Here is a 27,157-nt window from a genome sequence, read left to right on the forward strand (position 1 = left end):
GCATCATTTCTCCCTCCAGGGACTCCCTTTCCATCAAGACCTCCCTTCTGGCCTACTGTAAAAGACTCACCCAAACTATCATCACCTTAACCATCTTGTCTCAGTCATTTTCTAGAAGCTCAACCTTAAATCAGTCTACCCTATAGTTGGAACCTAGATACTGGGTCTATTGGAAAAGGCACCTATGCAAGGATTTCCTACCAAGTCATGCTGACCAATCCCTCTGCTGCAAAAGTGAAAGGAATTGACAGCTGGATACACTTATCACATCTGTAAAAGGCTCTGACCCCTGAATAGATGTCCAAACACACTACCAGTGATACTAAACTTCAACTGACCAGGAAGAAGTAGAGGATAGCAGGGTAGACAGCTTTCCCTGGATGCCAGACTTGGCCTGAGAATCCTGTGTTTCATGCTCCAGCACTACTTTCTGGTCATCAACAAATTCCATAATTTGTCTTGACCAAAAGGAAGGAATGATAAAGACAATTTATTGGGAACCGACTGATCCCCATTGTTGTTTATTTTTTAAGATTTGTGGGGAGACCTGACAGATTCAACAAAAAAACCCACAAAAACCCTTTACTTGATTTCACCATGCCCTCAAGTCATTGTCCTATGACTCTCTTCCCTTTCATAATCTAAAATCTTAGGAAAGGCTCCTGTTAACTCTACTCTGATCTCTATGCAAATGACACACCAATCATTATATATCTAGCCCCAGTCTTTCTCCTGAGCTCCTGTTCCAAAGAGCTGTTTATTGTAACTTCTGAAATTTATATTGTATAGGCATCACAGATCTGGCTTGTTCTAAAGAGAATTCATTATCATTTTTCCAGCACTTACAGTGGATAGAGGTCTGAGCTCAGAGTCAGAAAAACCTAAGTTCAAATCTGGCCTCAGACTAACTGTATAACCAGAGGCCAGTTACTTAACCTGTTTGCTTGAGTTTCCAAAACTGTAAGATGGGAATAAAAATAGCACCTACCATACACAAATGTTATAAGGATCAAATGAGGAAACATTTGCACAAAGCCCTTACACATAGTAGGCATTTAATAAATGTGGGTTCCCTTCTCTCCCCTGCCAGTTATTCAGGTGTACAATCTTGGAGTCATTCTCAATTCCCTACTCTCCTTTGTCCCAATCCCTCCATAACTAATAAGTTCACCAATCTCAACATTTCTACCTCCACAACATCTCTTGCATACTTCTCCCCACATGATAACCACCCTTTTTAGGTCCTCACTGCCTCTTACCTGAGCCTCCTAATTGATCTCCTTGCCTCAAGTCTCTCTTCTCTGCCATCCAATCATCCACAGAGCTGGCAAAGTGATATTCCTAAAGTACAGATGTGACCATGTCACAAGAAAGCTCAAAGTCTCCCTGATGGCTTTAGGATAAAATGCAAACTCTTTTGTTTGACATTTAAAACCCTTCACAATTTCGCTCCAGTCTATCTTTCCAGGCTCACAACAAACACTCCCCTTAAGAGATTCTACATTCCAGCCCTCACATTCCATCTCTCATCTCCACAAATGCAAACTTCCTCCTCAGGGGATCTTCAAGGCCATCGTCTTTATGAAGACTTTCTGAATCCCCCAGATCTTAATGTATACCCCAACCCTAAACCATAGTATTTTCACTGTGTGTGTACATAGATGTTTTATAGTTAATTTCATCTATTGCACAGGTTACTGTTGCCCTCTCCCCCTACTACTAGAGAATATGAACTCCTTGAGGGCATGGACTATTTTGTTTTTATCTTTGCATCCCTGCTGGTGGGAACACAGTAGTCACTTAGTCACTTAATAAACGACATTTGATTGCTTCTTTCTGTAGCCTGCCTTGTCCATGCCTGATGATGAAAATGTTGAAGTTAACTAGGTGTTCTCTTACCATTCCTTTGCTTATTTGAGGTTTCACTTACCTATTAATCAATTTTGTGCTATCCTTAGTCCAAATATTCTCTTTGATACTAGCTCAATAATCAAATTCTGTGTTGTCAAGTAGCATAGGTCACATCTACATGACATCAAACACCAGCCATCCCAGAGTAAGTCTTTAATCTCTGTTTCCCTCAAGCAGATGTGTCTGTGTTTAGACCAGCATAATGGGAGAAAGCTTAAGTTTGGGTAAAGTCAGTTAAGGAAGAGCCTGGAAGACATGAACCAAGGGTCATGTTCTCAGGGGAATAAAAATGGCAATGTCAACAACCCAACATACTCTATAAACAAATTGGGGTTAGAAATTCATGTGTTAAGAAACTTATTTTACTATAAAATCTATCAGAGTACGTAAGCATTCAACCAAAAACAAAACAAAAACAACCACAACCCCCAAAACTGGTCACTCAATTTTTCCAAAAGAAACAATCTATTGAATTCTATTTATTCCTCCATATTTTCTGATGTTTTTAGCCTTTAGTTCATTTTCTGGAGCCAGTGTGGATTGTTCACATGGGGAGGAGAAAGCAGGACGGCAGACTAAAATGAATCTTTAGCAGACATTTCAAAACTAAGGTAGTGCCCACCTAATTCTCTCCATTCATGAATATGTAACCCAGAAAGAAAAAAAGCATGTGCTCTTATATAGATATCTAACACATCTTAAAAAGGGGTCTCAGCAAAGAGTACTATTTTATAAAAGTCAAGACCAGTGTCCCAAGAGAGAACTGGTATTTAGGATACTCTCTAGAAGTCTGGTTAAAAACCATGAAGTCATCTTTAAGACAAATGGTCTGCACATTAACAATTTTCATTCCTCTATGTGGATTCATTCAATGAAAGAAACAATCAGCAGTTTGGAGAAGTTCAGTTTACCCATATAAAAACTGATACTTCAATAGGAGATGGAGCTTTAATTGTTGTGCAATTGCCATCATTCACTTAACAATATCAATTATGAACCAAATATCTATGGTCAATCATCTTGAATTTGTGTGGTATACTCACAAAGGTGAATGAGCCCCACACAGTATGATGAGATCAGGGTAAATATGTTTCCAATTAGTAAAAAAGAAATTCAAGGTGCAGGCCCTGGACAAAGTGAGTCAGCAACAACCTCTAATTGTGCAAAGAACTGTACTTTTACACACTGAATGACATGAAAAATAGTTTTTTACAAACCTGATAGGCTTGTAGTTTCCCCCACCCCCAAAAAAGCCCTCAAAGTACTATATGTGATCGGCTATTATTACAGAATAATCACAATCACAACTTGTATAATTAAGTATCCTAAGATCAATTATGGCAAAAATTAAATCACTGGTTGTCAAACCACAAGTCCAAATCAAATAAGCCTATATATAATTACTTCATCTATTGTAACAATTATCTTCAAATTCAAACTTGGAAAAGGAAGGCTACTATTTATTTTTTTTTCCTCCCAGAAATTATTCTGGTTCTTATATCCATGGAGTTCAGAATTATGTTGGTTTGGGTTTTTAAGTCATAACAACCTTTGCAAACCCTCCATGAAAAGAATGCAAAATATTTGCAAAATGATCATTTAGAAATACTACCTCAAAATATTCCAGAGGAAGAACCTCTTCACCCTACAATTCTTCCTTACAATATCGCTTCCCTTTCCACTTAGATTTAAAACTATCCTTAGGATGGGGACATACAATGCCATTCAGTTTGGGGAACATTTTTTTTAAAGATCACACACCAAAGTTATTTAATACTCCTAAATAATTATGATACATTACATTTTCATATAAAATTGACTTAGTTCTCTCTATATTATGAAACCAGAGGAAAAAAATGACATCACAACTCTCATATACAACACAGTGGTGACTAAAGTGACCTTGGAACTAGGAGATCTAAATTCTAAGCTTGGTTCTGCCAGGGAAGCCCAAATTAGAAGAAATCACTGCTTCTCTGGCTGTTATTTCCTCAGGGGTTGCAATATATGATTTCTAAGGTTCCTTTTAGCTTTATAATCCTATGAAGTTTAAGAATTTGCCTAAGATTAATCCAAAGTTAAACATATTCTTTTTCGTTTATTTTCACAATAACCTTGTGAAACAGAAACATCTAATATTAAAAAGAGGGGAAAAAAACTGAGGTAGAGAAATTATTACTTAAAATGTGATCCACTGGCAACCTGGCAAGGAATGGAAAGTAGTTACAATCACAGAACAGTAGAGGTGTAAAAGCTTAGAAATCATCCAGTTCAAATTCCTCATGGAAGTGGAAACTGAAGCCTAGATGCTAATGTCCAGGGCCAATGGTATAGTCAGAATTAGAATACATATCTTCTGTAACTGACCCAAGGTTCTTTCCACTGTACCAGGCTATTTTCCCTCATATTAACTGGCTTGTTACCAGAACAGAATTAAATGACCTTTTTAGGAAATGCCCTGAAAAAAAATGCTTCTTTCTTTCTTTCTTTCCTTCCTGCCTTCTTTAAGCTACAGACAATCCTAGTGTCTGAATGAGATTGCAAAACTCCAAGGGAAGGGACTGCTATCATCATTCTGCTCATTCTATAGTCCTGATGACATATCTTCCTTATGATGTCCTCCTTAATGACCTAAATTTTTTATTATTAAACTATAGTTAAATCAAAGATACTTAAATAGAGGAAGGGCACAAGAGTGAAGACTTGGTTCTTGAAAGAACCCCCTCTTGAAAGCAAGTGGTTATTTTTTCTAACTGATCCCCAATTAATTTTAAATAAGTAATCATCTGGTTAGTCCCAAGAAAATATGGCCATAAACAGAATTAAAGTAGAAAATATTTGCTAACCATATCACTGATACTTGGAGGCTTATAGAAATAAGGAACATTGTTTTCTGAAACCTAAATATCTTTAGAGTCTCTGCCCTATATCCTACCCCAATTCAGTTGCTGCCAGTTGGATATAAAATATAAATGGTTTGCCAGAGTAAATATTATCTCAATATATTAATAAAACAGCATATTTTGTAAAACTCTGTCATTTTAATTCCACACTGTTTTTCTTTTATTTTTTTAAACTGCTACAGAAATTCTAACCTTAGCACTAACATGGGCTAATAATGAAATACTCACAAATGCAATTTTACCAGTCTCTTTGCCTAGAGTTTCTATATGAACAAAGAATGTAAACTATTAAGAATTTACATTCGTATTAATAATAAAACAAATTCAATGCTAACATAAAATAAAATATTTGTAAATCCCATCTTAGAGAGTCTTCCTTCTTTTAAGTTTGAGCTGCAGGCATAACCAGTTGTGAGTGTTCCTGCTGCAGTGGCTAGCTGTGTCGGAGATGAACCTTTCTTTTTCATCCCTGATGAAATATTCTCCAATAGCCTTTTCCTTTTCAGAGCTCTCTGTGTCTTGGATGGAATCTGCAGTCTCTTTCCTGTTAACCACTAGTCTATCCCTCGATAGGGTCCTTTCCCTAAATCTTCTTCTAAATGGGGAAGTTATTCTCTTCCTGGTTGTGCTTTCATAATCTGTCCTGTTTCTATTTTCCTCAGTGGCCTTCTCGATCCTGTCTGTTCTTTTGGCTGTACTGCCAGTAATCTGAAGGATTTTCTTTTGCAAGTAAACCCCACCTATTCCGCAGTTTCGAGGGCCACTGGTCTTGGTGCTGGTATCACTGGTAAGGCATGAGGAGGACCCATAAAGGTGAAGCTGGCTGCCATGGTCAGATCTGATACTGCCAACTAGAAGGAAATATGCAAAAACTCTCACTTGGTCAATTAATTTTTTTCAACTGAATTTGTCTAACATCTATAAAGTACTATCATTTTTATTAAAACTTAACACTAGATGAAGGATCATTATAGTAATCTACTGTTATCAAAGTACCAGAAATACTTCATTACTTTACTAAAATAACCAAAGGTTAGTACAATAAGAAAAAAAAATACTTTGACTAAAATAAATTGATGCTTTTTTGGTTGTTAAAAGCAAGTTAAACAAATGCAACCATTTAGAAAAAAAATAAAAGATTTTCAGGAAATCAGAAGAAAATTAATTGAAATCATATGTCATGAGAAGTGCCTCTTGAAAAAGTCAGTGAAAATAATTTGACAAGGACCCTCAAGTAAAACCTCACAGAAACTTTTCACAGACACATATAGTCCTCTTAAATTAGGTCTTGGAAATAATAAAATGCCATAGGCTCTTGCTGCTATTTCTTTAAAACTACTTTTGGAAAAAAAAATTGAGAAGAAATTCTCAAATAATCATTTACTGTGTGGCCAATCATACCACCCAACAGGGCAAAATTCTGTATTTGGATATAAAAAGTGAAACCAATCTGTGGCTGGAAATTAGTTTTGTGGAAGTGACAGAATATGATTATATTAGATTTACATTAAGGAATTAGCTCTTTAACAAAATAATCTCTTCACATCTCCATGAGATAAAACACAACCTTGAAAAGTTCATGCCAATTTATAAAAACATACTCAACTAGAGACCACTATAAGGTATGTGAAATATCAGGGCCAGCTTCTGAGCACCATAATGGTGAAAATGAGGTTTTCCACAAGGGAGAAGAGAAAAGTAAGGATTTCTTCTATCTTCTGTTTCCCATGACTATGCCTTAAGTCACAATCAGGTTGATATTACTACTAGTTTGGTTTTTTAAAAAATTGGTTTTCTTGGGACAGCTAGGTAGCACAGTGGATAGAGCACTGGCCCTGTATTCAGGAGGACCTGAGTTCAAATCTGGCCTCAGACACTTAACAATTGCTAGGGTTATGACCCTGGGCAAGTCACTTAACCCCAACTGCCTCACACATAAAAAAATTGGTTTTCTTTGTAAACCAATTTATAATTCTTTGGTACTTAAAAACATTATTCTGAGAAGAGGTCCATAGGTTTCAATACCATAGGCATCTTTGAAGCAAAAAAAAGTTAAGAACTTCTCCACCAAACAAAATTCCCTTCAAAAATTGTCTCAAAGTGGTCACTGCTTACCAGGTGAGGAGAAATTTAAGTTCAAGGCCCCCAGTATCTCTAAGATAATATTTATGTCATACCATGATCCTATTTTATAGAAAAAGTGCTTGGCACACATCCAATTTGATTCACAGGATGATTTTCAATATCCACAGGCAGCTCTTTTGTGTAAGTACATATAAACAGCATGTGTCTAGCAGGGCTGGTACAAGAATCACAGGTGTGTTATGCACATGCACACATGTGCCCACACACAGAGATAATGTCATTTACAATCCAATGAATACAGCTTATATTAGAAACCACAAACTCAATTACTGAGTTAAACAATAAGAAAAATCTGTTTAGATTTTTCAAAAACATAATTCCAAAGAATGTCAATTAACCAACTTTTTGTGTTTAAGGTTGCAGATCCAGCAGTTATTGAACTTGTACACATTTGTGGTGTTATTTTAAATTCTAAAAACTAATTTAACACTTTAAAATGGTAGACAGCTAAAAATGAACTTATTACTCTTATTCCTAATTTTGTAGTGCTCTAAAAACATAATTTTGTTAGTCAAAGTAATATTCTTATTTCTCCAGAATGAAGTCTTTATAAGTAATTCAATGTGATGTGACTGATAAAAGCATCAAGAAACATTATGTACCAAAATAACCAGAAGTTTGGGCTGCATTCTCTTATTTTAATTAAGTTCTGAATATTCACCATTAGGAATTTTTTTGTGTGTTTTGGTTTGTAGTAATGAAAATTAGGAAAGATTTTTTAAAAACTATTTTAGGCTTTATATAATCAAGTATAAGATTTAAACTTTAAAAACAAAACCTAAACTTTCTCACTAAAAACCTGTGAGCATCAATTCCTCTCACTGGAACAGTTTAAGGAGGAAAATAGGTTTAAAGTTTATTAACAAAAGATGTATTTCTTGAGATTTTGCCCTACCTTTGCGAGGGGAACCTTGAGGAGATGCGGGAGGGCTAGAATGCAAAGATGATGCCATTGATAAAGTGTCTTCTGATAGTAGTTTCTTACCACTTACTTCTTCAGACATTCCTAAAATTTTCTGTGGCGCACTTGTACCTAAAATGAAAACAATTGAGTAAAATTTCTCAATTTTAATTTTTATATTTACCTAAATAAACTGTGAAAATATTTTGTTAACTAGGGCTAATTCTGGGGGGCTAATCTGACTGGAGGACTAATCTCGGGACAATTGACTATTTGGCTATCTGACTTCGTTAATTTAATGTGGGTCGTTTATAAAGTTCCACCACACTGCTCCACTCCCAAATTGATAAGCAAAATATTAAGAAGCCTCTCAACTAAATAATCAAAGCAGAGTTTATTTATGAGATACTATTTAAAATTAAGAATACAGGGAAATAAAATGTACAACCTGACTGCTTTCCTGCGTTCTTTCCCACCTGCTGCGATTTGAACTTCTTGAATACAATAAGGGCCTTAGCCGCCTCCAGCCTCAGGGCACATTACACTTTCCCTGGTTTGTATTAAGGCCTGTAACCTTGTCAGCCCCGTCTCTCCTTTTCTGAACTGAACTCTCCTCCGTCCTTTGTCCGCGCTCCCCTCTAGTCTTTCTAGTCCGTCCTCTAGTCAGCCCCTCTCCTTAATCTCGTCTCTCTATTTAGTCCGTCCTCGCTCCTTCTTCTTCTCCTGTCTAACTCCCAGGTCTATATATACCTTTTCTTCTCTCCACTCAAATCTCGGGGCTTCCTTCACCCCCACAGACCAAGCTAATCCACCAGTCAGAGCTGCAGCTGGTGGGGGGGGGGGGTGTGCTCTGGAGCCTCATGCCTCAGCAAAGGCTATCCGGGATCTTTCAGATAGCTCGGCTCAGGTCGGAGGGAGCTGGGGCTTTTTTTCCCCACAGCTGTCTGACCAGGCCTTGTATAGGCCATGGGGCTTTTTCGCTCAGCTGAAGCTGAGGAGGAGGGGGAGAGACCCTGAGGGCCTAAAGCTTTCTAATCTCAGCCTAAAGGTAGGGTCCCCAAATCAAAATAAATTTCCACAAAATAAAGCCATGATGGAGAATGACTATTACAGTCAACTGAAATGTATAAATGACAAAGGATACTGATCAGGAAATCAGAAGAAAATTAATTGAAATCATATGGTTTGGTAATGATAGATAGAGATTTTCATCTCTAGACTTCCAATTCAAATTCAGTCTATGTCAGCAGTGTGCAGAAGTTGGCAACTTTTTCTTTTCTGGCAGCCCAAGGGGAAGAAATCTGGTAATCTGAGAAAAATACCTAATGTCTCACAAATAAGACAACCACCCTCCCCACAAATATGTCACTATTTAGTAGTCTTAACATAGAAAGAATGGATTCCAATAGCAAAGTTCTAGTTCTCTTCCCTTTAGCAGTGTACAGATATGTATGTTAGTGGGAAAATGTGGCAAACTTTGCACTGAACCTACCTCTAATACTCTGTTCTATGGATGAACAAAGGAGGCTAGAGAACTGTTAGTTTAGCCCCTTTCATGAGTACTAAATTCATATTGAAGGAAAAAATTAAAGAAAAAAAATAAATTTACAGAAAATTAGTGTGCAGTTGGTTGAGAGTGAAAGGGTGGGAAGGACATATTCCCTTTCGCCACTCCCCAGAGCATCCTAAGAGGGTAAAGAAAGCAGTAGATGTTTAAAATTAGCTTTCCTTATTCAATTTCCATGTGGAAGAGCTCTGGGAATGCAGTGAAGGTTGCATCTAGTGGAGCAGGAAATATCATGGGACCAGGACAAGATGTTTTCCCTCTGTATTAAACTCCGATGTGGATCACAAGACTTTAGAAAAAAGAGGAACCGTGAAGATCAAAAGGTCTAGAAAGATTAAGTAACCTAAGGTCACAGAAATATAAGGGGCAGAGCCTGAGTTTGACCCAGGTCTTCTAATTCCAAAGTCCAAACTCTCTCCAGTATATACCATGTTATCTCTCTATTAATAATAATCTTTTTTTTCTATCTAGGTAGCAGGAAGTGATTAGTATTTCAGGATTTTCAAATTACACAAGATTAAAATTAAGTTAATATACTTAAATGTATTCATGTCAAAAAAGATCACTGTATTTTATACTTCACTGCCATATAAACTTGTCATATTATTTTACTGTATGCTCCCTGTATGCTCCCCATTTGGTAGTGAGAAGAAGCAGTATATGAAAAATTATCAGAAATAAGCCAAACCTACGGATGTAATGAGTGTAGCACATTTTTTGTTTTCTTTTTTGGGCAGGGCAATGAGGGTTAAATGACTTGCCCAGGGTCACACAACTAGTAAGTGTCAAGTGTCTAAGGCCAGATTTGAACTCGGGTCCTCCTGAATCCAGTGACGGTGCTTTATTCACTGGGCCACCTAGCTGCCCCCGTGCATCCCATTCTTTAAAAAAACATATGCTTCCAGGGGCAGCTAGGTGGCACAGTGGATAGAACACCGGCCCTGGAATCAGGAGTACCTGAGTTCAAATCCGGCCTCAGACACTTAATACTTACTAGCTGTGTGACCCTGGGCGGGTCACTTAGCCCCAGTTGCCTCACTAAAAAAACAAAAACAAAAACAAAAACACATATGCTTCCAAGGGTAGCTAGGTGGCACAGTGGATAGAGCACTGGCCCTGGAGTCAGGGGGACCCGAGTTCAAATCCAACTTCAGACACTTAACACTTACTAGCTACGTGACCCTGGGCAAGTCACTTAACCCCAACTGCCTCACTAAAAAAATAAAATTAAATAAAATTTAAAAAAACCCATATGCTTCTAAATCTCAGTCATATAAGTTCACAGAATTTAGAACTAGAAGAACCACAGGTCATTTAGTCTCTGATCTTTCCCTCTTATTTGACAAATGAAGAAAGTAAAGTCCTGAGAAAGGGGAAAGTAATTTTTTCATCTCATTTGAAATGCTTTTATTAGGATTCAGTGAATCAAGCTCTTGACCAAGCAGATGAGAATAGCAAGCATTCAGTTCTAGGCATGAATTAAGACTTTAATCAATATATGAATTGTTAACACTGTAATTTATTCTTCACATTTAGAGTAGACATAGGTATAATGATGGTAAATCATTACTGTCTAAATAGAGTTTCAGCTCATTAGTATTCTATTGATTCTAGTTTTACAAGGATCTCAATTTCTAAGTTAGAATGGTGAATGTTTCAAAGATATAGTAGGAAGGAAGATAAAAGCTTTCATTAAGCAGCATCTAAAGAGCATACAATAGATATATTCTACTCACTGAAATAAAACTAATCCACAAATTATGCTACTACCAAAATTAAAGTTCAGATAGGTCATTTTTAGCATCTAAGTAAACAGCAGCTTAACCTCTAAGACTTAAAGAGATCTCAGTGTTAACTATATACACTTACCAAATGCAATGTGATCTTTTGTTGGACCCTTTTTCCTGATAGGGTACAAATTAACAGCAGGAACTTGAAGTACTTGGCTCACTCTGTTTGGCTGATGCAGATGGGCTTTTGTGATTTGACCAACTGACCTCATAGGTACTGGAGACATTTCTGATGATTTTGTGGATCGTCTTTCACTTAAATTCTTAGTCACTGTTATGGGTAAACAGGAAGTAAGTTACCTTTTACTCTATTCTTCAAGATTATTATATTCCCACTTAAGACAATAATTACTTTTAAAATAGTTTCTATTTTGGAACAAGCATATTACATTAGAAGCAGAATCACAGAATCTCAAAGTTGGAAGCAACCTCAGAGGCCACAAAGTCTAACTTAGAAAAATAATGCCCTCTACAACAGTTAGTAAGTTAACAATGTAAAAGTATTCCATATGTGATATTGTGGTCTGGATCTCTGAGAACATACAATGTGACATATTCAAACCTTCCTAATTGCATCTTAGATTATCACTATATAAGAAGTTTGGGTTATAACTTTTTTTTTTATAATTTTTTTTTTTTAGTGAGGCAATTGGGATTAAGTGACTTGCCCAGGGTCACACAGCTAGTAAGTGTTAAGTGTCTGAGGCTGGATTTGAACTCAGGTACTCCTGACTCCAGGGCCGGTGCTCTATCCACTGCGCCATCTAGCTGCCCCTGGGTTATAACTTTTTAACAACATTATTTCAAAGTGCCTTTGGTTGGACAGTGTTATAAAGGCTATATTTATAGGTTAACTGTCTCAAAAGGAATTTAACAAAAATTGAAAACAAAATGTAACTTCATTTTTGCATTTTTTCCCCAGGAATCATTACATACACAAAGTGCTTTATGGAACCTTTCTTCTAATATCTTAAAATTGTGATTAAAGTTGAAAAAAAACATAAAATGTACAAGTTTCATTGTCTTCATTATCCCCGTTCATGGAAAATAATCAATACTTTTAGTCTTTCATTGTGATACAGTGGATATAGTTCAGGTAATATTAATAAAGATTCAGCTTCAAGATAATCTACTCTTTCTTTCTTTACATTGTTTCAAATGCCAAACCAACAGCACTGATGAGTTACTCACAACATGCATACGATATAAATTACAAGAACTTTGCTGGCCTTTAAGTGGCAAATTGTTTTCAAAATCTACATACTTTTTTTTATAGTAGCAAAAAACTGGAGGATACTTGAGTGCCCATTCCCTGAGGAATGTTTTAACAAACTGTGAAATATGAATATAATTTTACTCTTCATATAACTATGATGAATTCAGAGCATGGGAAAACTTGTATGAACTGAGACAAAGTGAGAAACCAGAATCAAAAAAGTATACAAAGTGACTACTATAATTTAAATGAAAAGAACATTAAAACACTAAAAGATACAAACATTCAAATTACACACAATGAGCAATACTAGTTAAAAAGTAAATATTTAAATTTCCTCCTCTCAATAAAAAGGCAATAGAATACAGGTAAGAAATTTCTGATGCAGATATGTGATGGTTTTTTTCTTTGTTAAAAAGTATGGCTCCACAGTGTAGGGTAAAGTAAGAATGAGGCTGAGGGGTAGTGTTGGGAAGTGACTGGTATAAAAAAATCAATAAATGAGCATTTAAATTCCTATGTGCTAGGCGAGCATCTAGATGGCACAGTAGATGGAGTACCAGGCTGAAGTCAGGAAGACTCATCTTCCCGAGTTCAAATCCAGCCTCAAGACACTTACTAGCTTCTGTAACTCTAAGGAAGTCTATTTAACTCTATATTAACCTTGTTTGCCTCAGTTTGCTCATCTGTAAAATGAACTGGAGAAGGAAATGGCAAACTACTCCAATATCTTTGACAAGAAAACTCCAGGGGCAGCTAGGTGGCGCAGTGGATAAAGCACCGGCCCAGGATTCAGGAGTACCTGAGTTCAAATCCGGCCTCAGACACTTGACACTTACTACCTGTGTGACCCCAGGCAAGTCACTTAACCCCCATTGCCCTGCAAAAAAAAAAAAAGAAAAGAAAAGAAAACTCCAAATGGGGTCATGAAGAGTTGGACACAATTGAAAAGGACTGAACAACAACAAAATGTGCCACACACTGTACTAAATGATGAGAATACAAAGAGAGGCAAAAAAGGGAACAAGATTTCCCTCAAGTCAAAAAGCACCAAAAAAACCTAATTTTTTTTTTAATTTAATAAAAGGAAAGAAAAGAAAAGGACATTTCTGTCACTTTCTTTGCTGTTTTGTAAAGAGACTATTATGTTGTAGCAGGTTACAAAAGTAAAGCTAGTACAATAAGCCTATCCCTCAAAATTCTGCCTACCCAGTCACATGAAGATCTTGATGGCATGTGTTAAAATATTCAAGAATTGCTTCCTTATGTTTCTCAAAATCAATTATTAAAATCTCCCTATACCAAAAAGAAAAAAAAACATGGTTTCCTCAACAGAACTGTCATTCTGTTATAAAAGACAAATAATTCACCTTGAAATGTTTTGCTTAATTTGCTGAGGTCAATGGTAACCACCACTGATGCCAAGAATTAGAAAGATATAAGCCAGAGAAATTTCCAAAAGACCTGTCACTGAACGCAAAGCAGTCCCTTGTTCTACTCTTCATTTTGGAAAATCTTGATTGCCTAATTTTATGTTCATAGTTTAAATCTTAAGGTTTTCATTCTTCTCTCAGTACTGATCAACTCATTACCTTATTGTCATTCCCATACTTTATTCATGTCTCCTGAAGAGACTGATTGTAAAGAAAATGACTTAATCAGGGTCATATAGCTAATATGTGCCTGAAGCAGCATTTTAATACATGTCTTCCTGAGTTAAAGTCCAGGGCCCTATCTGCCATATCATACATAGCCTGTTCCCTTTATGTATTGGATCTTGCTAACAAATGTAATTCAGCTTGCTCCAATGTGAAAACAGCTATTTTGCTACTCTTCTCAGTTATTTTGATGTTTAGTAGGTACCCTGTACGTATTTTTTGTTCTCAGTTTCCTTTTTCCTGGAGGACAACTTCAGCCACAGAATGCATATAATTCATCAGTAACCTCTGACCCTGCTATGACTCTGACTGGAGGGCTCTTCTCAGAACATCCTTTTAAGATAGGTGTCCAGACCAGCCATTTTTAAATTTCTCACCCAGTGTTACACTACTTGGGACTCCTCCATCATGCTAGGGACATGTACCTTTCTCTTCCCTCCCTTACCCCCCACACCTTTTCAGTTTTCTTTTATGTATTGTCTTCCTTAGAACGCAAGCTCCTGGAAGGGAGGGGCTTCTCTCTTTTTGCTTGCATTTGTATTCCCAGTACTTAACACAGTGCCTATGCTTCATAAATGTCACTTCTAGTTCTAAATCTGTGATCCCGTGATCTAAATACACACACACACATACACATACACACACATTCCCCTAAGACTAAGAATTGGAAGACCAGTGGCTCCAGGAATCATAATACTGTCCAAGAGCAGAATGACCAAATGAAAAATATTGTTCCAAATATCTCCCAGTTCAAAAAAGAAGTCATACAGTAAGCTAAATGGAATAACAGAAAGAAATAATGTACAACCTACTAAAGACCTACTAGAGAAAAATAATTTTTCAATGTTCATTTTCCCCCCTAAACTCTTAAATATAGTTAAGGGCTTCTCAATCACTATTCAAGGTTTTTTCAGTATTTTTCAGAGTACCTCAAAAATAAATTATCTTGGTATAGCTTACATGGAATAAAATTGTTAGTGTTCAAGTCAGTGGAGTAAAGCTCAGTTCTTCCATTTGTTTTGGTGCTACAGAAGCATCGAGTAGGCACTGCTACTTACAAGTATTATATGCAGGCTCCCACTGCAGGGACATAATCTGGAACTTTTCCTCATCAGTTTCCACATTAAGGTTGGCGAGATACTGCTTCACTTTCCTGGCCATTTGAGCATCCTCATACAACTTCTTGGCATTCAGCAGTGAGCTTCGGCGAGCCCGTTTTTTGTGAGCACCTCCTTGAACATCCAGCATATTTGAATTTGTGCTCCCCTGACTCAATGACCTGCCAAAAGATAACAATGAAAAACAGTTCTTTCAATGAAATTTCTAAGTGAGAAATCAGTCTAAGATGCTGGCATAGATTAATTCAGTCCCTTCAGTTAATTCTATTGCATGCTGATGCTAATGTGTTAAAGGGTGAATAGCATTAATATAATAAATTTCTTAAAATGGCTTGATGATATGGCATTGTTCTGACTTAAGAAAAAGGTTGTTTAGAAAAATACAGAATTCACTAAAATGAGGTAAAAACTAGCTATGACTGAGATAATGTGTTTCTGACTGGCTATCCTGTGCCTTTGGTACAAGTGCTAGAAGGAAGCAGGAAAAGACCTTTCAGCTACCTCCCGTGACCCCCGCCCCCAAGACTCTAGCCTGAAACAAGAAGGCACAGTTAGACTCTAGGAAGTTAGGCTGAATGAGCTCCTGCCCTCCCTCACAACTGTCATGTATATGGTAGAGTAAATAGAGGGCTGGGTTAGAGTAAGAAAGGTCTGAGTTCAAATCCTACTCCAAATACTAGCTGTGCAACTGGGAGCAAGTCACTGAACTGCTTCCAGCCTCAGTTACCCACTTCTGTAAAATGATGACCTCTGAGTAACTTCTAATTCTAAATCTACTATATATCTATATCTATATTTATCTAATTAACTATCTGTTTTTGCAGTAGAAGTGACAGGGAAGAGTATGACATGTCAAGAAAATAAAAACCCTAAGAATACATAAACCAGTGGATCCAGCTGCTAAAACAGTAATTGTGCCTCACTCTCTCTCCAGACTCATTAGGAATTAAACATATGATATATAAGGCCACATTTGTATGAGATCCATTAATGGTAATGATAAGAACCAAGTGCAGGAGTTTCCAGAGGGAGTGGGCGATCCTTGGCTACAAAAAACTCCCACTAACCGGACTATCCCTCTGCCCTCAACCTATCTCATCTTAATTCTGAATGGTACAGAGCAGAGACGACAGCAGCAGCAACAACAAAAAGTGAAAAACTTACTTACTCATTCTAATTCTCCCTTTGTAAAACTCTTGTCTATAATGCCTCCTGATACAACTTGGGAAGAAAACTAAATTTAAATGTCCATGAATCTTATTCTTGCTATCGAAATTCCAATTATAAAATGATTCACTTTTGGATTTGGTTATTTATTTCAAAAGAATTTGCATTGCATGAACAACTAAATAGTGGCTACAAAGAATAAATTCTAGCAACCATTATCATGTATATTTATACTAATGGAAAAATCATCTATCTCCAGGTTATTTCTTTACTCCTGAATAATTTCATTATACAAAGATATCAGAAAACTCTCCTTACATATAATAAAATGAAAAAGTTTCAAATCAAATCGAATCAAGTCCTTATGTTTGAGAACACATTTTAAGAAAATACTCTGATGTGCAAAAGATGTCAACCAAATATACTTTTAATATTAACTCTTCAATGGAAGAAATAGGAAATGGACGGAGAATATGGACTACTCATACACAACAGGTAACCAGCAAAAGTTATGGTCAGAACAATGTTCTTGGTACAGGGACAGAATACAATTAACTCTGATCTTTGCAAGGAAAGTCAGAAAGGACAAAACACAAGGTGGGAAAAACATATGAAGGTATGCCAAACATGATAGGTATGTTCAGTCAAAGGGAGGACAGTAGGGATAGGACCACAAAAACAAAAGAAAAGCTTACCAAACAACAAGAAAATGCTATAAACAGGATAGAAAGCCTTCTTCAGAATAAGTAAAGGCCTCAGCTTAAAAAAAAATAGAGTAGAATTTCAAGTAGGCCTGCTATATAAGTGCTATTAGCAATTATTGTTTTAACTTCACTCTCTTCTTTCATTATCCTTATTCATCTAAGAAAGCCATTACAAAGCTAACAAATCCTTCTGTAAAATGGTAGTTCTAAATGATTCCCTAGAGGCCTAAACAAATCCAAATCTCTTTGCAAGTATCTGATTCTTCTTCCTTTCCCCATAGATATAAATATCTCTATATATGGCTATATGGGTATATACTGATATGCTCATATATGCATAGTTAAAATATACTGACTTGCATATGATAAGAGTATATATGTGTTTATTTCTATAGTATGTGTATTCAGATGGGACACAGATATAGGTGACATAAAGGGGGCAAAATTCCTTAATACTTCTTTTTCTTTACTTCATTAGAATCACAAGGTTTTATATAGTTGGAAGGGAATTAGAGAAAATCAGACCAACACCTTTATCTTACAGGTGAAGTAAGGGAAGAAAGAAAAGGAAAGGGGAGTAAGAGGAGGGGAAATGAGAACGAGGGAAGGTAAAGTAGGGGAGAGCAAAAGAAGGAATCAAAAAGGAGAGGTAAGAAGTAGGGAGGGAGAAAATATGGGGGAGGAAAGGGAGCAAGAATGGAATGTGTGAAAGCATGGGAGGCAGGGAGAGGGAAGAGAGAAGTTGAAGGGAGAGTAAAGAAGAGGGGAGGGAAGGAGTGAAGGAAGGATGGAAGGAAGGTAGGGAGAGGCTAAAACAATGGGCCAGGTACAGCCTCAAGCACTGAAAGAATAGGCGCATATGCCTAACTAATATCCCATGGAAAATGGGAGAGGTACAAGATTGGAGAAAAGCAATTGACTCCATTTTCAAAAACAAACAAACAAAAAACAACAGAATCTGCCGACTGTAGGCTAATTCCTGGGAAATTGTAGAAAAGATCATTAATAAAATGAACTGTGAACATCCAGAATGGAAAGTGGTGACTACAAAGATCCAACATGGCTTCATCAAGAACAAGTCATACTATACTACTAACCTTTATTTTCTTTTTCTCACAGGATTACCAAACCAATAGATGAAGAGGATAATATAGATATAGTTAATTTCAGTTTTAGCAAAGCTTCTGATAACCTATCTCAAATTCTTCTTTTGGAGAACTAGCAAATTCTACAGAACACTATGGACTAGATTAAAATACATTAAATGTATTTGGAACTGGCTGATGGTCCAACACAAGCAACAGCTTTTAATGCTTCAATGTAAATTAGGGATATTTAATTCTTTGTACTTGAATCCCCAATGAGTAGCAAACTGTAAGCACTTAATAAATGCTTGCTGGTTGACTGATAAAAAAAAAGATCTCTAGTGGAAAAGCCCAGGGATACTTGACCCTGTGCTGTCTAATATTTTTATCACTGAGTTGCATGAAAGAATGGAATTCATAGAATGCTCATCAAACTTTGGGTGACACAAAACTGGAAGGGATGACTAACATACCAGACAACAGAGAGAAGATCCAAAAAGATCCTCATAAGAGAGATCACTGGGACAAAGCTTAAGGTGAAATTCATTACAGATAACAAGTCAACTCATATAGTTGGATACAAAAAAATCAATTTCCTAAGTAAAAGATGGAGAAGGCATAGTTAGGTTGCAATTTTGAAAAAGATTCTAGAGATCTGGATGAATGGCAAGCTCAATGAGTCAGCAATGTGATGCTGGGCTGCATTTAGGTTAGAATGGCTTTTAGGAATAAGAAGCTGAGAATTCCATTGTGCTCTACCTTTATCAGACCTCACCCAGAGTACTGTGTTCAGTTCCCAGAACGACAATTGAAGGATGCTGATCAACTAAAGAATGACCAGGAGAATAATCAGGATAGTGAAGGGCATTGAGTCCAGGTTATATGATGATCAGTTAAAGGAACTAGGCATGCTTTAAGCTGAAGATGACTTAGTAAAGAAATTTTAACTGCCATCAAGTATCTGAAGGGCTGCTATGAAGAAGGGAACAGATTTGCTCTGCTGGGCTCCAGAGGGAAAAACTAGAAACAACAGGTAGAAGTTGCAAAGGGGCCATTTTAGGCTTGATGTCTGAAATAATTTCTTAGAGCTTTCTGAAAGTAGAATGAGATGCTTTGAGAAGTGGTGGGTTCTCTTTCCTTTGGAGGCCTTCAAGTAAAGGCTTGAAGCAAGCAAATATCATTTATCAAGGATGTTTTGTGTATAGGTTGTCTAGATGGCAGTTGAAGTCCCTTTCAACTGCCCTGTTTTGTGATCCTGTGAGTTGCTAGCCTGCATTATTAGTGTTTCCTCACACAGTGTTCTATACACTAAAGAAATCATTCACTAGGATCCCTGGTTCACAAAAAAGCAACTATTTATAAGAGAATTTTTACAAATGTGCACCTTAAAAATGCTTTAAAGCTTTATTCTTTTTTTTTTTTTTTGGTGAGGCATTTGGGGTTAAGTGACTTGCCCAGGGTCACAGAGCTAGTAAGTGTTAAGTGCCTGAGGCCAGATTTGAACTCAGGTCCTCCTGAATCCAGGGCTGGTGCTCTATCCACTGTACCACCTAGCTGCCCCTAACTTTATTCGTTTTACTATTAACTCAGGTTTAATTCTATTACACAAAATACACAAGAAAATTGACCATAAGGGTTTAAGTGAATAAATCTTATTGAACTCAAGAGCTCTGGCTGTATCACATGCCAGACTCCCAATCTTTAGTGCTGTGACCCACTACCATGTGTCATTTAGAGATTCTCCCGCATTTCTTATAACTGTAGAAACATTTAATTTAAAATGAATCACATGTAAAAGCATGTTAGGATTTGTAGGATGCCCTGAGATAACAGGTGCCTGCAGTTTTTTGAAAAAGTGTCTTTCAAAAGATTTTTATTCTGATTACTCTTTATCTCTTTAAAAATAAATCTTTGAAATTCATCAACTTTCATTAAATCTGTCATAGTAATAAATAGGGACCTTAAGAACCTCCTGAACAAAGGTGCTCTCTATGATGAAGGAGACTGATATGGAAACTCAAAAAGAAAATAGGAAGCTCCATTACCACTTTTGTGTCCTTTAAGGAAAAGGGCATTTATCCAAAATACAGAATTACAAGGTTAATACAATGCATGCTGTTTTATATGCATGCACTAATGAGAAGGATGCAATATGTTAAGGGTTGCATAACTTTTATCTTAATTGCATTCATCTCTACACTTACCCCAAACTCCTCCACCTCTTCTTCCTGTAAGCAAGACCCATAAACATTCAAGCACGTGTTTGAATAGGAAAGCACAGGAGAAAGATCATAGATGAGAGTCAGGGAAACTATCCAGACAGAACAGAAAAGAAAATTTTACCAAGAAAAAAACCTGTTTCCTAATAGTGAAATGGTTTTAACGGAACACAAGGGGAGGGATGGGGGCTAGAGATGGAGTGGAATGATTTACAACATGGAGAGAACATGAAACACACACTATTTGACATATATAAATATGGGGACAATACTTGGCACTGAACTCAAGCAAAGGTTCATTTTTTTAATTAGAAAAAAAGGTTCATTTTTTTAATTAGAAAAAACAGTATTTAAATGATAGACTTTAAATATCAACATCATTCATAATTCCTAACAGACATAATAATATTTAAAGAGAAGTTACAGCGGTAAAAACTGCATAAACTAAGGCTTTAGAACTTCATTTTTAAGTTAAAAAATTCTCTTTTTAATACATTTTGCAATAAAGTTTGACCAAAAAATTTCTCAAATTTGGGGTTGCTCTTGGGACAGGGAATAAGCATTTATTTAGAGTTTTATGTGCTTAGCACTGTGCTAGACACTTTTTAGGAATATTATCTCATTTGCTCTTTTCAAAAACTCTGTGAAGTAGGTCCTATTATTATCCTTACTTGAAGAAAGTGAGGCAGAGGTTAAAGACTTGCTCAGGGTCATACAGCTAGTTAAGTGTCCAGGGCTGGATTTGAACTCAGATCTTCCTGACTCAAGGTCCAATATAATAAAGTTTTTTAAAACCACAATTTGGGGGCTTTAATTTGCAGATGAAATAAAAGGGTTTAGCAAAAACTGGAAGTTTTGACCACTCAAATAAGTAAAATCATTTGTACTTCATACACATTAACACTCAAAACAGCCTGGGATGGTATAGCTACCAAATAAAGTGGTTCCGAAAAAGATCACAAATAATTATCCATCAAAGTATCTTATTTTGTTTTATAAGTACCTCAAAGTATACTCATCCCCATGACATTCTTAAGCTTCCCCCTACCCTCCCCCCCAATTCATCTAAGTCTGTCTTTACTGTCTTACACACGGTAATTTCTGCAGTTCTTAAGTCTGTTCCCTGCTGGGCCAATTCCTGAATCATTCTTTATAATCAGAGTAGTCTGCTTCTTAACAATTATATCATCTTCTCAAAGAGACTCCATGACATATAAGCACAGAAAATGCCAAGCCATTAAGCAACAGTACAAGAAAAAGCTATAGGGATGTGGTGACTTTCCTTAATGATCCCCCAACACAATAGCTCTATAAGAAAGAAGGCCAGAATGACAGGTGCATTGATTTTAAAAACACAAAAGTGTGATTTATGTTTTATAAGGCAGGGGAGGATAAACCCAAAAAGAAAAATTGATTAACAAGACTATGTCTGCCTCAAATTTAATTTTCATGGCTTTTGGTGTTTTCTGTTCCAATTTGAAATCGGTTATTATGTCCAGGGCCTAAGGAAGAAATGGAGCCTTGACTAAGACCATAAATGTACACAAACTGACCTACTTAATACTCTAAGTCTTACCAAACAAAATACAATGGCTCTTTTATGCATAAATTTTTAATTACAAGTAATTAAAAATCTAAAAAGTAAATTTCAAAAAAACTGCAAGGTTTCAAGGAGTCAATATAAATTAGTCAATGAATACTTATAAATTCTATGAAATTTTTTATTCATTATGCTTATAATGCAATCAATTACATCTTGGTAAAGCATATAATCAAAAATGTTCACTATTGATTATGAATTCTGCTGTTCATCAAGTACCCCTAAGTTTCATCAAGTATCCTAAAGAAGTGACAACAAATACTGAACAATATTATGACAACTTAAGAAACTGCATACATTTTGCAAAATTAAAATGAGGCTTTGAAATTTTTTAATGTAGAAGAAACACAAAAAAGTACACAAATATTGACTGAGGCTTTTTGCACACCAGGTTAAAACAAGATAACATTATTAAGTTTTCCTTAAGAACCCCAGAAAAGATGATGTTTTAAAAAATATGGTAGTTCATCTGAATTGAAAAATAATGATAATTCTATTTAAAACAAAAAATATACAAAATTCTGTATCTCTTAATTCACCCAATGTAATGTTTATATTCAACATTATACCTTTGTCGGAACATTACAGCTGGATCCATGTTAGCAGAAGTCATTCGGACAACTTGACGGATTTCTTTGGCAATCATTCTTAGTTTCTCAAAGTTTACTAAGCCATCTACCTTGGAATCATTTCCTACAAAATGAAAGCAGTTTTAGGAAGGTGGAGTGAGCTAGATACATTTTATCAGATTTGGACAAAAGTTAAGCAGTTAGAAGGTATATCACATTCTTATTTAATATGTACCAGATAGCTTTTAAAAGAGAAAAACTTCTCAAACTACCTAAACCTATTTCTAGGCAGTAACTTATTACAACAGAAAGTAGGGCATTAAAGTAAAAAAAAAAAACCTCCTTGTTTGGCTTGTGGAATCAGTTTACTTATTTTACAGTAGTGCTTTAAGAAATACTATTTATTATCTCATTAAAAGATCAACTCTGTTGGGTGTTTGAGTTAATATTGAGTGGTAGGTTAGACATTTGCATCAGGTTTTTCAAGCAACCTAGCTACTATGCTATAGGCTCATTTAGTAAACTAGGCTATCTTGTAAGTGTATCTCTTAATCATTTATACAGCTCAGTCCTATTCTCTAATGCAGCAGCTAAAAATGTTTCTGATTAAAGAATCGAATGCTACTTCCAAAGAAGCCTATTTTAATATGAGAATAATTAAGCACTTAAATAAGCTAACAATAATTAATTAATTAATTTGAGGTCGATATAAGCATCAAGACCATCAAGTCTGTTAGCAAATTTAGAACAGACCACTGGAGTAAGGGGTTGAGTAGAAGAGAGTGAAACTGATGGATACAGGAAACGCAGGGTCCTATGGCTTGGCTCCTCCTAAGCATGGTTTCTGGTGGTCTGATTTGGAAGGGAGATTATGTTCACAGCACTATACTAGGCTTAGTCAGTTTCTAAACAGTCTAGTCTGAATAGTCTCTGAATTGTACTAGCTACTAAAACTAGAAAAATTGGTGCTTCAGACAACTAATGCCATCTCATTCATTTGTTCATTTGGAATTTTTCCCCACCTTACATGTAAGAACAAATCCTAACATCGATTTTTAAAACTTTGTGTTCCAAGTTCTCTTCCTTCCTCTCTATCCCCCTCCTAAGAACTCAAGCAATTCAATATAAGTTATACATGTGCAGTCATGCAAAACATGATGCTATCACATATGATCCAACCACTTCCAGCTATTTTGCAGAAGTGAGTCAGGAAAATAATTCTTAATACCACTTCCTCCGTTGGAAAATGAGAACTTTACATGAAAAAGGAAGTGGGAGAAAACCCCAAGTGACATACCTTATTATACTGTTTGGACTGGAAGAGATACCAAAGCTAAGAGATTGAAAACACTTTAAACCTGATTTTATCATATATTGGGGGGGGGGGTTGGGGGGAGGCGGGGCAATGAGGATTAAGTGACTTGCCCAGAGTCACAAATCTAGTGTGTGTCAAGTGTCTGAGACCGAATTTGAACTCAGGTCCTCCTGAATCCAGGGATGGTGTTTTATCCTCTGCGCCACTTAGCTGCCCCCTAAACACGATTTTAAAATGAAAACTTTGCATGAGTACGTCTTGAAAATGATCCTTTTCCATTATCTACACCAGCATTTATTTCAATTATGAAAAACCTCTAGGGGCTATACATTTGTGGGCTCTCTCATATTATGTAACACTGGAAATAAAGCTTCTCAAAATATTATTTGTTAACGTAGTTATATTAGATTTTTTTAATGGTTGAAATACCTTCATGTAGAAATGTAATATCCTTCTTGACAACAGGGAAGAGTGGAATAATTGGAGGTTGCATGCTTTGACTACTAAGAATATTTCGATACTTTGCCATGTTTCTAGATGGATCAAAAAGATCTTGCAGATCTCGAAGGTGTTTTTCATATTTGCTTGGCAGTTTCTCCCAAGTACCTCTGAGTCTTGCAACAGGTGCAAGGTTCAGGCCACTGTAAATGATTAATGAATAATCATTAAAAGTAAACATTTTAATGATAACTAGGATTTTTAAAAGGAAGATAAATTTTTTCAAGATTTAGCAATAATTGAGTTGTCTATAACTTATCAACAATATTGAATAAATTATAACTGTATCCTTAACTAGAGAGAAAAAAATGATGATGGTACTGTGAAGTCTTAATCATAGGACTAATATTTAACTCAAAATAAAATTCCATTTCACTAATATGTTTTAGCAGTAGGTAAAATGCAAATGATGACCCAAAGAATACTGGAAAGGTACATGATACAAGTAGGCTGTACCCATCATCAATAATGCTTGTACTTGGTAAGTGAAGTAAAATATCATATCCATGTCATGTATGATACAAGAAGAATGTACCTTAGTTATGTCAAGGAGGTATTAACAACTAAATCACAACCTAAATGATGCCCTGATATTACCTTCAAGTCTTAAAGGAAAAAGGCCTTCAGTACCTTGGATAGATCTATCTAGGATTTACAGAGAGACAAGTATCATACAGAGTGGTACATACAGGAACAGCATCATATAGCTGTAAAGGAACTTTTCACATTAAAGAGATGATGGAAGTAAATTATCTAAATGATTTCATGGGAGGTGGGCTGTATTTGAAGTAGGCTGTAATAAAAAAATTTTTAAGGGGCTCTAATATACTAAAGCAAGTCCTAAGGAATGCAGGATCATGGAAAGTTGTCTGGCTGAAATGAGATTTAGATCAGCATCTCATATCATATATCTAAACAAATTACAAGTAAGTAAGTAACCTTAATGTAAAAGGTCATTTCATCAAAAAACCTCAGAGAAAGTTAGTACCTTTCATATTTACGGTTTGAAAAAATAAACAAACAAGGCATAGAAGAGACCACAAAAGATAAAATGGCCGATTCTAGTTATATGAAATTGAAAAATTTTGGACAAAACCAATTTAAATACAAAAAATATAACTAAGATATGTAGGTAACTGGTAAAAATATATAAAACCAAGAGTCATTCTCCAGTAGATTAAGTGGTCAAAGTATATGAATAATCATCAAAAGAAGAAAAACAAAATATCAACATCCAGAAAGGCAGCATGGTGGAGTATAGAGGGAACCTGCCTATGAGTTTAGTGCCTGTACTGTAGTGAAGTGTATTATTGGAAAATGACACCAAAAGTTCACATTCAATTTGTATTTAATTTACACCTTGTCTGTGAACGTCCTATCCCTTCAATACAATGTAAGCACCTTGAGGCCAACAACTGCCCAACTTTCATAAATGAATCCCTAGTGCCTTGCACAGTGAATATATAGATAGGTATTTAGTAAAAAGATCATTAACTGACTAACCTTAAAATGAAAGACAAAGAGTCTTCCAGCTCATCTCAATGGCCAATCCCTTTCTTTTCCTGTGCTCAAAGATCCTGTCACTTGCAGTGTTTTAAAGGAATCTTGTTGCCACATTTATCCTCCTCCAGAAATCTTTATGCTTCCCTGTCACCAATAGTTCCTTAACCTTTTTGTCTCCAAACATAATAGATAACATTCCATGCTTCTAGGTTCAGTTTTCCACCTTGTCTTATCTAATTAATAAGATTATTGATGGACAGAACCCTATAGGAAGCCCTGTATTCAAATCCATCCTTAGACACTTACTGGCTGTATAACCCTGGGAAAGTTACCACTCATTCTGTCAAATATGCACATTACATTTTTAAAAATGTAAATTATGCATGTGTTAACACATAAATTTGTAAAAACACTTTGTATAAGTGTTCCATGTGTTAACACAGGTTTGCATCCACAATATGTTGGATATTAATATATATTAAACAAATGTGTAAATGAATAAATAATAAATTCTTGATGAAGGAAGGAATAATTGGTTAAAGTACTTCCAAAATACTCCATTATGCTCTGACCTGAATTTAATGTCCACATTTTAATAAATATAATATATAGTTAATTATCTGTACCTGTAGCTAGGTCTAGCTCTCTAATAGGATTGTACACTCCCCTAAGGAAAGATCATGTTTATACTGCTCCATGTTAACAGAGTTAATAAAATTACTATATGCTTTAAAGAAACATAGTGACTGGATGATCTAATAGAAAAGGTCTCCAAACTATTTAAAAATGTGCAGCATCATTTGAACAATAATACCAATATATAATAACTCAGCAAAAAAACAATTTTCTTATTCTGGCAAGGACATAAAAACTTGAAGGATCATTAAATAAGATTTGTTTCTATGCTTCTAATATATTTTCCAAGATAGTTTTACTTTTTGGCTGAATTTTCTCACAGCCTGTCTGCTAAAGTTCTAACTAAATGATCACTTATAAATGACATATGTCATAGTCATCTATATAAGATGACTGCAATGATACAGTCATCTACATCAGAAGAATACTGTGAGAACCAGGTAAGATAAAGTATGTATAACGTTTTACAAACTTCAAGCTACTATACAAATAGCATGTAAAAACAGAATATTCTTGCTTAACACAAATTATTCCACAAGTTAAAAAATTAACTTCATACTTTAATAACCTGCCTTTGTCCCCAAGCTAGACTGTACTTAATTATCTCACTTTTCACTGCTTTGACACATAAGATTATATGCTGAGTGAAGCA

General features: G+C 35.8%; 1 protein-coding gene across 13 annotated transcripts in view; it reads right to left on the reverse strand.

Annotated features, from left to right (window-relative positions):
• RAPGEF6 (Rap guanine nucleotide exchange factor 6) overlaps positions 1 to 27,157 on the reverse strand; it is a 210,147-nt gene that overhangs the window by 13,371 nt on the left and 169,619 nt on the right. For 6 of the 13 annotated variants that reach the window (XM_043990171.1, XM_043990164.1, XM_043990169.1 and 3 more), the window contains 6 exons: positions 24,298 to 24,509; positions 22,554 to 22,677; positions 20,370 to 20,393; positions 15,150 to 15,370; positions 11,297 to 11,488; positions 7,855 to 7,992 (listed from right to left, as the gene is read on the reverse strand). In XM_043990171.1, coding sequence (XP_043846106.1) covers positions 7,855 to 7,992; positions 11,297 to 11,488; positions 15,150 to 15,370; positions 20,370 to 20,393; positions 22,554 to 22,677; positions 24,298 to 24,509 — 911 coding nt within the window. Of the gene's footprint in view, positions 1 to 5,554; positions 5,666 to 7,854; positions 7,993 to 11,296; positions 11,489 to 15,149; positions 15,371 to 20,369; positions 20,394 to 22,553; positions 22,678 to 24,297; positions 24,510 to 27,157 lie in introns of all 13 variants that reach the window. The other 7 variants (XM_043990161.1, XM_043990160.1, XM_043990170.1 and 4 more) reach the window with 3 other exon arrangements.

Source organism: Dromiciops gliroides, chromosome 2, assembly GCF_019393635.1.
Source record: "Dromiciops gliroides isolate mDroGli1 chromosome 2, mDroGli1.pri, whole genome shotgun sequence".
Taxonomy (NCBI): domain Eukaryota; kingdom Metazoa; phylum Chordata; class Mammalia; order Microbiotheria; family Microbiotheriidae; genus Dromiciops; species Dromiciops gliroides.